The 12,274-nt window shown below is 40.9% G+C and overlaps 1 protein-coding gene across 1 annotated transcript in view; it reads left to right on the forward strand.

The window, feature by feature from the left end:
- Positions 1-3,183: 3,183 nt before the first annotated feature.
- The window catches only part of atf6 (activating transcription factor 6), a 31,351-nt gene continuing 22,260 nt past the window's right edge, over positions 3,184-12,274 (forward strand). Inside the window, exons 1-7 of the mRNA XM_046391141.1 lie at positions 3,184-3,448; positions 4,505-4,581; positions 4,970-5,048; positions 5,866-5,963; positions 6,916-7,039; positions 7,338-7,541; positions 9,257-9,426. Of these exons, the coding sequence (XP_046247097.1) occupies positions 3,352-3,448; positions 4,505-4,581; positions 4,970-5,048; positions 5,866-5,963; positions 6,916-7,039; positions 7,338-7,541; positions 9,257-9,426 (849 nt within the window). The 5' untranslated portion in view covers positions 3,184-3,351. The remainder of the gene's footprint in view (positions 3,449-4,504; positions 4,582-4,969; positions 5,049-5,865; positions 5,964-6,915; positions 7,040-7,337; positions 7,542-9,256; positions 9,427-12,274) is intronic.

Genomic DNA, 12,274 nt, shown 5'->3' on the forward strand with positions numbered 1-12,274 from the left:
TGATCAATGGGCAAACATGTTGTGAGTATGTAGACAGAAGTGGTATAATGAAATAAATTAATATGAAACTAGGTACTGCCTGGAATTTTATTATGACATAATATTTTTAAATAGATTACATGGCATATTTTTTGCACTGATTGTCATATTTTTCATATTATATAGCATTGTTCCCCAAATGTATTCATAGAAATTTCAGCTTAGAGCTTGAATAATCATCCAAATATACTGTAACCTTATCAATCTTGATCTCTTTATTTAAAAGTTTTGCAAGAACAGTAACAATAATAAACTTGTCGGTGTCATGCAGGTTACAGTATATCAAATCTTCTTAATTACTTGAGCATTTTGGACAAACACAAAATTAGAAATCAGCTTCAGTTGTGATTCTGAAAAAAGCCTAACCAACCCTCATAATGGATGTCATACAACACACAAAAGATGAAACATGTTGTGTCAGCTGCAACAGCAATGTGATCAGAGCCCCATACTCCATTTTAGGCAAATGTTCCATTAAACCGTTCTGCCAACATTATCAGGTCAACCTGATAATCTGCTGTCCATGTCTGGCTCTGAAGGGCTTTACACACAATCAATATGATGAGCCCTGAGCTGTCCACAGACCAAAGACACCGTCCATGCCATTACAGCATCACTCCAATCAGACACGCTTGCATTATCATTACCACCAGGATCATATAGGCAGACACATGGCTTATATTTTTGAGATGTGTTTGACGCTTTGACTTTGATGTATAAGTCAACAAGGTGCACAGTCACACAGGCACATTAGTAATAAGGAGCATATAAACAATACTGGACTTACGAGTGATTCATGAAATAAGACTGCTTACACTAGGTGATTAGGCTTTATGTTGCAGGTGGAACACAGACTCCAGGCAGATGGTTGACCTCTATGTTAGACTTTATTTTGCCCTAATAAGTTAAGACAGACTGGGGGGCTTGTTCTTTCAGGATGGAGCTGAACCAGTCCAGCAGGGAATCAACAAGACCACCTCAGGTTAATCTCAGTACGACCTGAAATGCCCATGAGGGATTACTGATTTTTAGGACACAGTGTCACTTACTGCTGTGCCTGTGCCATTTCAAAAGCACAAACAAAGCCTAAGAATAAGCCCCGTAAAAGAAGGTTTGTCCTGTTACTAAGCTAACATGCATGTCTGTCTGATGAGATGAGACCCCTTCGCACACTGACTGGGTGAGAAGCCACTTTTTCCGCATGCAACACGAAGCTGACGGCTATTTGCTAAATGTGGAATATGTCACGTGTGTGTTTTTAATGTATATAGTGTATACACAGCATGCAGGATCTATGTATGTTATTGTCAGCAACAGGAGTTCAAGAACATTTTGCTCTATGAGGCACTCAAACATCAGAGGAATGGGCAAAATTGATGCAGCAGAGGTCGAGATATTCTGAGTTTTGCATTAAAATGTGTGAGTCCTGCACTCCCTATAATGCAAGTCTAAAACTCTTCCAGAGCCACAGGAGATATTATCAAACTGTCTTGACATGCCTGTTACAGATATTTTCTGATTTATGTCTATGCGTTGTTGTTATCTGTCTTTCCTTTTACTGCCTAACTCTTCTTTTTTATCTTTGTAAAGCTTTGTAATACTTTTACATAAATACATTTTACTCACTTACTCATAGAACAAGGGCTATAATGGATAACCTTAATTCACAGGCTTTGTCCTTGACTCTATACAGATTTAAAAGGGTTCAAAGCCAGATGCTTGCTCCTGTCGTGACAGTGATGTACAATCCACGCCAGAACTGACATGTCAATCCCACATAAGCTGTATGGATGCATCCACCCATTTAGTGCACACGGACTCCAACCACTGTTATGGCCATCACTGCCTTCACACCCATCTGTCCTTTTAGCACCTCACCTACTGTGGTACTGAAAGGACAGCAAACAACCAAATTATCTTCATCTGGCTGACTAACATCAGAAATACTGCCAAGCCATTCTCTTCGATGGAGAAAGTAGCCTTTTTTGAGAAGGCCACATTAGAAATATATAGAAGTTTATTTATTTATTTGTGTTCAAACAAGGCTTTTTATACATAGTGTATACTGTCTTATCAATCTTAAACATTGTAGTATGGCTCACAAATTCACAACAATGGGACGCACCAGTGGAAATGAATGTGGACTGAACAACAGCCTGCGACATCACTTGGCAAAGGGAGGTCACATTGAGACAGTATTCAACTTCAGTGCCTTCTGAACAGGTAGACTAAATCATTTAGGCCATCACACATTTATTGTCAGCCTGCCACCCCTTACGTGACTCACCCAACCCTCACATGACTACCATGTGGCTTTAAGTCATTGTGCCTTGTGACATCAGAATGGCTGAATGGCCCTCAAACCAACCAGAAGAACTGATGAAGCCTCTTTGGTGGGTATTTTGAAATCTGTACAACAGGTCATTGGAGAGCTTCATCTATGACTTAATCATGTACTAATCCATGAATGAGAGGAATTGAATCACTGTGGGGAACTACAAAAAAGGCTGTATAGTGTTTTTTGCAAAGATATATTTGAATTTTAACAAAGCCAAAGTCCATTTTTTTAATCATGGTCACCGGGGGAAAAGGTAGATTGGGGTTTGTCAAAGGGTCACCCGACACTGTTGACAAGTGAGCTCAGTAGTTGTTCTGATTTCACCACTTTTAGGACTTCCCACATGTGTTGGCCTTACACCAAGGTTCATTCAACTAACCTGACAAAACATGTTCAAATTAAGGGCAAGGTGCTGCTTATTTTCAACTGGACTTTAGTCCACAATTAGAATTAGAATTAGAATAAGTGTTGAATTTAAAGTTTGGATCCATAGAACACTGAGAGCAGCTCAAACAGTCAAATTCACACGCCTGGCTAATAACAAAGTTGATCCTGATTCGTGTATTTTGCAATTTTAAATTCATTTAGAGTTTCAAAATTAAACCTAATTCACTTACTTCTTCTCGCTTCCATCATGAACTCTGTGCCATTTCGAGTCCTGTCAGACAGAGGTCAACTATATGCACACAAACACACCGTGCTGTACTATCCTGCCCCCTTGTGGTATAGTAAGGCACTACCGCTTACAGTGCATTTCGACTGTGTGCTTGCATTTTCGTAAGAGCGCTGATGCCTTTCCCACATGTTAGTCCCTCGGCGGCACCCGTAGTTTTGTGGTAAAGTCAGACGTGTATCTTCGCCTCAAACGGGAAGTTAGTTACCCACCAAACAACTGTAAGATGAACAGTCCTATGAGCCATCGCTTGATCGCAGTTTGTTTCTCTGAGACAACTCACTAATGAATTCAAAAGGACATGTCAACAGACGTAACGTTACAGTTCGAAAACCATCGGCAGTATCCCGTGATGGACAGTGAGACAGGCATCTCAATCGACCAGGGAGGAGAGTGGGGTAAGCGTCGTTTAAAGGCACTTTCTAGAAAGTCTCACACGGGCAAACAGAGACAGCTATAGAGGTAACGGCTTTACTCTCACACGAGGAAGAGAGGGTACCCGTAAAATACAATTTGTGACAAGGTCTCCGTCTCCACAACACTCGTACATACGTCTGAGCTCAGCGTGGCACTTGTGTTTCCATACGCTTCAAGCGGCTATGGTTAGCATTAGCTAGCTGTAGATGATGTAACCTGCTGAGCCTGAATGTAATGTAAATAATAAGCGATATGGCTGGATACATTACACGTTATACACAGCACACATGACTAACGCAGACACGTTACTTGAAGGCTGTGGACACATGGATCACACATGGTGCAGAAACTGTGCTGAAAAGATGGTTTGCTGCACTTGTTTTGGACGAAGCTGAAGCGTTGACCCCCCCTAATTTCTCCACCATTAAATGTTTGTATTTGTAAATATTTCCAAATAATCAGTAAATTAAATAGAAAGCTTAATCTGGCCTCGTTTTTACCTCTCGGCAATGCTTTTTTTTTTAAAACAAATACTAATGTTACTATGTAATTACAGCATTATATCTTATCTCACAGTTTTATTCACCACACCTTGTTTTACTTTTAAAGTTTGTTTGAGTCCCTGTGTTATGCTGCATTGAACATTTGTTTGTTGTTTTGGTTGTCATATCAGTATTTGTATGCATTGGACGAGTGTGTTGTGTGTATTTTCTATGATGGAAATTAAACTAATAGAATTCTGTACATGCATTTCTCATTATTCAAAACATGCCGATAACTGGTCAACTATTGACTTAAATCAGTTTACAATAGCTTACCTCCTTTGCCCATTCATATCAAAATTAAAATTATATCTAAAGCCATATACAACTACTTACACTTGCTTCTGGCAAGTATACTGAAGTAATATGGAATCTTATGATATTTTTTGTACTTCCATCTATTATTTTGATATCTATGATTAGTGTCTTACTTAAACTGTGCAAAGCTAAGTAGTTTGACTTGCTGTTGTGTACTGCTCGCTTGTTGTTTCGCAGACATAAGCCTGTTTGATGAGCTGAACGACCTAGGAGATGCAGATGAGCTACTTGAGGCCCTGCAGAACGCTGGCTATGTGAGTAGCTCATTCTATCAATATGCAAACTGAAATTGTTGGCTAAATCTGAAAGTATGATGCAAAACGCATGAAACAGGAAACGTGACAAGCCAGACATTAGCTTGTTAATAGTGGGCCAGAGATGGAGGTACAGTTGCATCATTAGCTAACGTGGTAGCACAGCACACGTGACACAGAAGCAGCAGCTCCCCACATACATTGTGTAGGTGTCAGCCATAAGGCAATAAGAGCAACTGTTACAAGAGTTTTATTGACTGCTTCGTCAACACTTGGAGTTCTCCTCCTACAAGCACATAGCATACTCTGTCGATCAGACATTGCCTTTGTTTCCCTTCTGTATTTTGATGAGGCCCATTGTTTAAAAAGTGTGTGCTCGGTTTCTCAGGCCAGTGAAGGTCCAGACCTGGACTTTGATATCGACATACCGCCATGGAATGCAGTGGACACAATCAGCACCTGCACAGGTACAGCAACACATTTCGACATGTGCTGTGGTTAGTGCTTTCGCCTCAGTGCAAGAAGATTCTTGGTTTGAACCCCGGTCACGGTTTTTCTGCGTGGAATTTGCATGTTCACCCTGTGTCTGCATTGGACTCATCCTGGTAATCTGACGTTCTCCCACTTTCCAAAGACATGCAAGTGGAGTTAACTAGTGACTCTGAATTGCCCAAAATTGTCCATAGGTATGATTGTGAGCATGAATGGTTAGTTTGTCTCTATGTCACTCCTGTGATGAACTGACAAGTTATCCAGGATGTACCCCGCCTCTCTCATAGAGTAAACAGGGATAGGCCTCAGTCCCGCCTGACCCTCCACAGGATAAGCAGTGATAGGTCTTGGATGGATAGAGAGATAAACCAAAAGAGAGTTTGATTTCCATCTATTTGATATTCATATGATGTAACTCATGTGTTGTGCTTTTCCACAGTGATATGCTGTGCAGTTTGACAGAATACTCTCATTTAAACTGTTAAACTGCATACAGTTTTGTGTGTGTACATAAGTTACCTGCATTTCAGATTGTTCATGAGTTCTCCTGTATTTCTTGAAGAATTCCGACCAAGTATAACTGATCTCATCTTGCATTGCTGCTTTATGGTTGATTTGCAGAGACGTCGGGTGTAGCTTATTAACTGGGTGTGTATTTATTGCGGCTTAGAAAAGGTTTCAGTGTTGAGTTTATTTCTGGGAATGCACAGGGATAGCAATCCACATCCATCTGCTGCTGATAAGCTTACATATATGACGCGTTTTTCTGTGTCTTTGTCCTTGTGTATCCAGATGGTGAGGTGAGCGTGGACTCTCTGTCACCTGCCCACACTCTGAGCTCTGTCCCCTCTCCTTCCTCTGTGGAAGCCCTGTCCCCATACTCCTTTCAAGTAAGCGACTGTTTTCAAACTCTTTGTCCTTCCCACTTCTTGCCAGTTGACTTGTATTTCCAATGCAAATTTTACCATTGTTATTGGTTGTGAGTATTTGCATACGTGCCCCTTTTGGTGCGCAATTTTCATCCAGATGGTGTCCAAACATTGACAGCTGCTCTTTGCTTTTGGATATCGACGCACGCACACACATACACACTTGAGACACTTATTAGCAAAAGCCTTAAACACCTTGTCACACTAATAATTTGCTGCCGGTCTGAGCTGTGCACCACCCCTCATTAAATAAAAGGCGCTGACAACTTCAGACACATTAGCATAATTTAGCAGGCAGATGTTTTCACAGTGTGTCAGAACAAGGACAAGGGTTACGTCTTTGTCTGGCCACAGCACCTTCTGCACATATTTATCTGCTACCTGAATCACCCTGACTCAATCCAAGGACACATTTGTCTGCTAGAGTCTTTGTGTATTGACAGCGACACTTGATTCATATTTTATGAATCAGATGTGTCTCACTGCATTGCAGGTACTGTATAAGTACTGTAATGCATAGATTATGAGTGGCTTCAGGAAAAATTGACAGATCCAACATATTTTGTCAGACGGTGTTCTCTGCTTTCTTCTGACGCTTGTTGATGACTGATACTTCTACAGGCAAGCGTTATGTTCCTAAAGCCACTCTTGCATAATGTGTTCAATATTAACCTGTTTGGATGACAATAACAGGTGCAATCAAGACAGCATTTTACTGTGTGTTAAAAAGTCAATAATTAAACCATTGTAGGAGTTTGTTATTTATTATCTTATTTATTATTTCAGATTTCACTCATTTTAGTTGTCACTGACTTGCAATAATGCTTTTGTTAAATGATTGTTGTTTAGAAATGTTTAGAAAAAATAGGTCCAGTATCTGGTAGACACAAGTCTTCTCTGCTTCCCCTTCCAGGATGAGGCCCTGTCCCCACAGTTGCAGCTCTCTCCTGTTTCTGTCTGCTCAGAGTCCAGTGGCTTTTCTGTATTTTCATCCCCAGCTAAGAAAGCACCAAAGAGAACCAGCCAGACCACACGAGGTGAGGCAGCCCCCACCACCGCACATCTGCTCATTCAGCTGTTGTCTGTATATATATATATATATATGTATGCTTTGTCCAAAAACCGGGTTGGCACAATTCTGCTATGTGGTCAACCAAAGAGACACACAAGTGGTCTCTCATTTAAAAAGAAAAGAAGAAAAATTTAGCCTGTTAAGAACACCAAATGCAAATGTTCTCACCTGAGTTTAGACTCTGTCTTTCCTTGTATTTACAAAAACGTTTTTCTCACCTCGCTCCTTAAAACCCCCATCCATCCTATTTGTCCACACACCAGCCAAACAAGCTCAGCCAGTCAAGAGGCCCATTCAGATTGGCCCGAAGGTTTCCATCCAGCCGAAACCCCTGATTACAGCTGTGCCCTTGGCTCATGCGGCAACCCCCCTGCCAGCCAAGACAATCATCATCCAGCCCCTGCAGACCACTGTGCTTCCTGTGGTTAAACCGGCTCCAGTCAGCATCCAACCAGCACCCCCTGCAGGTCAGAGTTCACACTGCAACACATGGAGACACATTACTTCAAATCACACTGTATTGCATCAGACTTGTGCAGTGCATGTATTAGGAAGTGGTGTGTTGTTCTTTAACGTGTTATGTGATTCATTTTAATTTTGAGATGGCATGATATTAGCATGAAGTTTCTGTTCTCATTTTGTATGTCGTTCTCTCTTAGGCAGTAATTTTAATAGTTGTGTCCTGGCCAGCAGATGGTGCTTTAACCCTTAGTTTTTGCGCATCAGTGATCTTGAGTCCTCACTACTGTCCCATGCTAGTCAAGTCAAATTATGATAATTAACTCACACATTAAGATCTCAGATGTTTCCTGTTTGTATCCAAAATATTACCAAATGTGTGCTACAACAATTGGAATAAGCCATCATGAATATACAATCAGGAAAGTTTGTTTTTTAAGCCAAGTATAAATCAAAGACTGTTTATGGGTTGCTGAGTGATTTTGTGTGTTTTGTGTATTAAAGTCATTATTGTGTTGTTTTGTGGTTTACCTCCCTGGTTTACCAATCTGGTCATCTCTGCTTGTTACGTCAGCAACACTCAGGCCAATGTAAATACTTATGTCATTGCCTGGGACCCAAGTGGGTGGAGTGTCTGACCTCTCTCAAGTTGAATTTAAGCTTGGCTCTCCTATCTATATGGTAATTGCCAAGATGGCAGATGGCTTGGGCCAAGAACATCCAAAGTTTAGGACCCCAGATGGACGCCACGTCAAGCCTGCTTAGTGTTATGTGTCTCTTTGGTTTAAGATCTTACATTATTCACAGCTGAGGGGTGAGCCCTGTGCATCAAGGGGAAGAAAGGAAGGAGGAAATTAGAGCTATTTACTGTTGAGTTCATATTTTATAGAATCCGACCTGGGCAGTCATGTATGTCCTAAGCACAAACAAGCTGACAGGTGCTCCTAATGCCTTTAATTTCTTTTGACTTTCATCCTCATGAATTCTTCTTACAGATGGTGAGCTTGTGCGCAAGACAGCATTGGCACCACACACATTCATTAGCAGGACTGGCTAACACTTCTACATGATTAGTGCTGACAGGTTGTTCAGTATTAGAGGTGAAGGCTGCTGGGTCAGTGTGAGGCATGGCTCGTGGCATAGTCTTACGGGGAAGGGAGGAGTACACTGTGGGAGGCTCTTACATGAACTGAACATTAATAAACATGGACAAATATCAGGTTTTGGTGACATTTCGTCAGTTTCTTTTTTTCTAATCCACTTGAATCTGGGCATACATCCATGTTTATGTCTTCATGCACATAAAGCTGACACACCTCTCCGTTTGGAATGTGGAAGTTTAAGACCTCAGGTTGGGATGGTAAACATCTTTTCCACCTGTACTTTAAACACAGAAAGTCCTATTAAAGATGAGGGGTTAATGTAGGTCACCAGAGGCAAAGGAAGTTCAGGGAGCTGGACTGTACCATCTGCAGCGGAAGGCTCTTTTAACAGCAGTCTGATGTGGCTTTCAGCTGTATGGAATACTAGTTTGAGCATTTTTGTTCTAGATGGTGAGACAGATGTGGTGTGAGAACATAAACAGAAGCATAAGAACAAGCTGACAGACACACATAATCACAGTCAGCGTCATCAGTGTTAATCATACAGTAAAAATATGATTGTAGTATAGCTGAGACCTACAATTTGTATCTATCATCTATGTGTTGTGTCTCTTTCTCAGGACGTCCTATAGTGTTGTCTCCGCCAAGCCAGGTGCTACAGATCCAGCCACCGCAGGCCGTCACCGGCAATGTGGTTGCCATGCCGATGCTGAGGCAGGATGGGCCCGTCCCCGTCGCGGCTCCTCCAGTGGTCTCCGTCACACTTCGAAGCCCTTCATCAGACGATGATGTGAGTCCTGTCCCCACTCTGTTATCACAAGCCTCACTGCCTGCTACACTGTTGAAGTGCACAGAGATATTAATACAGAGGGGACTCCGGTTGTTTCCTCTGGTTACACATTTAACAAATGGGAGGTTGTTTACAGAGAAATAGAGTCCTCCTGTACAGGTACAAACATGAAGTTATGTAGTATCAGGCTCCCAAGCCCTATATCGTTAAGTGGACATTTGATTGCTCAAATATAATGTCATGCACAAACTCACTGACATCGTTGTCAAACATTTTGTCTTTGCACACATGACTCACCGTGATTCGTCTGCTGTCAGTAGAAGAGTATGTCGCCGTCTTCTGTTTTTCTTTCTCTAACCTGCAGGATTCTTTCTGCTCACAAGCTCATTTTGTTATTTAATTTGCTGTGTATGAATGTGTTCAAGCAATTTATAAGACAAGGCCTCTTCATGGGACTTCCTTTCAAAAGTTGTGTTTGTGTGCATTGACTTCCCTGAGTGCACCTGCAGCTGCAGGCTTATGCATATCTGCATGGACGTGTATGCACTTGCCCATTAGGTAAATATGATGTTATGGTTGCTATGTTCACACTTGGACTGGATTCTGTCCAACATAAACTTTGGTATTTATTATGATTTCACAAACCCTTAACTTTAATTCCTCCATAACACGTGAAGTAAAAAGTTGACGCATTTTTTAAAATTTATAATTGAATGTTTTTCCACACTGAAACACTTGCAAATGACGCATCTCCTCATAAGTGAATAAATAACATGACTGATGATTTGAGGCCAAATGACTTCAAATTTAATTATTTTGACATTGTAATGTGAAAATAGCTCCCCTCAACCCATTTAGGGTTAGAAAAATATACAGTGGCAAGCTCAAGTTAGGTAACGACAGGTTTTAGAGACATGGGTTTTGATCGGTTTTGTTTTTTTGATTGACTGATTTGTGACTCTGGTACACTTTATAGTTCCTTCATTAAAAATGTAATCAAATATGTCGTTTTTGAAATAAAGCTGGTTGTCATCATGATAATAACCCATGAGCCACAGACGATTCACAAATAACCTGCTTTGTTTGTACCTGTGGGGTTTTAGTGGAAAGATGTCTATTATGCAATTGTACTTCAGATAGTGTGCACGGTATCGTAGAAGGACACAACTCTCCATGTGGATCACAGGGGGTGGATCCTTCCATGTGTTGCCTTCAGGATGATGTCAGGACAGCTGCAGTGGACAGAAGACAAGTACACTAACATGTAAAGTGAACACACACTATCCTGATCATCAGTATGTGTTCCTCGCAGGCTCTTTTAGCTCTGTCTAATGACTGCGCAGGACAGCTTTCAGGAACTTGTATGAGGTGCTTTTAAGTGCAGTGGGCACTACCCCAGAGATTTAAAGATTAAAAAAAGAAAATTCAGTTATAGTATGTTTTTGTTTATGGTGCAAGCTTGTGGCCTTTCAATAAAAGCTCACCATCTTTTGTGTGTGCTGCTGGTCTTATTTTGGGAGGAAGAATCTTATATTCTTTCTTTGTAAGACTCTGGTGCTAGTTTGTTGACCTGTGTTTCTAGTTCTCTTCTCTTTGTTGCATGAATGAACTGGAAGTGCTGTTTCTGCTTGTCTGGATTGTCAGCCCTCTTTCACAAAGTTAGAGAGATGCTGTGACTTTGAGCAGTTTCGGTGTTGTTTCAGGCTTCAACCCTGGAGTTGGGAAACATGTACTTATTCTGTCTTTTCTTCAATTTTTTTTTTCCTTATTTTGAGAGCAGGGCTTTTCACATTCATACTTTTCTCTTCTGCATTGACGTGGCAGTGGAGTTGCAAAAGTGCATCAGTGTTCTTATGGGCACATTTTAATCAGGGAGGTGCATATGTGTCAGATTTGTGGAATGTCCCCAAATCATCTGCAATGATTTCTGTGGTGACACTGGGACAACCACGGAAAGTGGATCCAGTTTTCGACTATTTTCATCTTATAGGAATAAGCGCGTTGTGGTCTGATGCGTTACCAATGGACGTTTAAAACATTCATGGGTAATGTGTCATAACCTAGTGTCACGTTGTCCACTTTTACGCATCTGCTCAATATGTTTGGACATTGACAGTGTTTTTCGACAGTTTTTTTTTTTAATGATTGAACTCGGCTGAAATTTCACAAGTGGTTGTTGTTTTATGAAAGGTAATGATTGACCTGTGGCTGTAAAAATAGTCGACCTCAAAAAGGGGCCTAAGAGGAACTTGTCCAATTATCATGAACATAATCGAGTCTGGAGAAGCACTTTTCGTGCCAGACGTTGAGAACAATGTCGAGGAATTCCAAACCCAGAACAGAGGCCAGAACAAACATGCCTCACAGTTCTATGTAAGCCTAAGCAAGTCAATAAAATTTACAATAGGTGATTAAAGGGGAGGGCCTGTACACATTAACTGTGAGGGGAGACATAAGATTTTGTTTTTGGGACTCAGACCTCAATTCATTTCTCAAGAGAAAACATTGAAAGTTTTTTTTTTTGTTTTGCTTTCCCCATTGTTTTAGGGAAGACTGTGTTCATTTTGCTAAAAAGTGGCCACTGTAAAAACAATTGACAATAATGGTAAATAATGTTTTGAAGACAGCCTACGTCCTGCCTTTGCATAAGGGGGACATCAGTTCAGTGGGCTGAATAATTCTATCATGCCTAGCTTGAGTGGTGAAGAAACTGTAAAGCAATCAGCTGACAATACTTTTATCTCAACACTTGAGTCAAGATTTACTCTTGTTGGAAAGCCAACTAATTATTGAAACAAGTCTTTCATGACATTACAGTGGTACAATAAAGAAAAATAGCAGCTAGACA

Source organism: Scatophagus argus, chromosome 6 (assembly GCF_020382885.2).
Source record: "Scatophagus argus isolate fScaArg1 chromosome 6, fScaArg1.pri, whole genome shotgun sequence".
Classification (NCBI taxonomy): domain Eukaryota; kingdom Metazoa; phylum Chordata; class Actinopteri; family Scatophagidae; genus Scatophagus; species Scatophagus argus.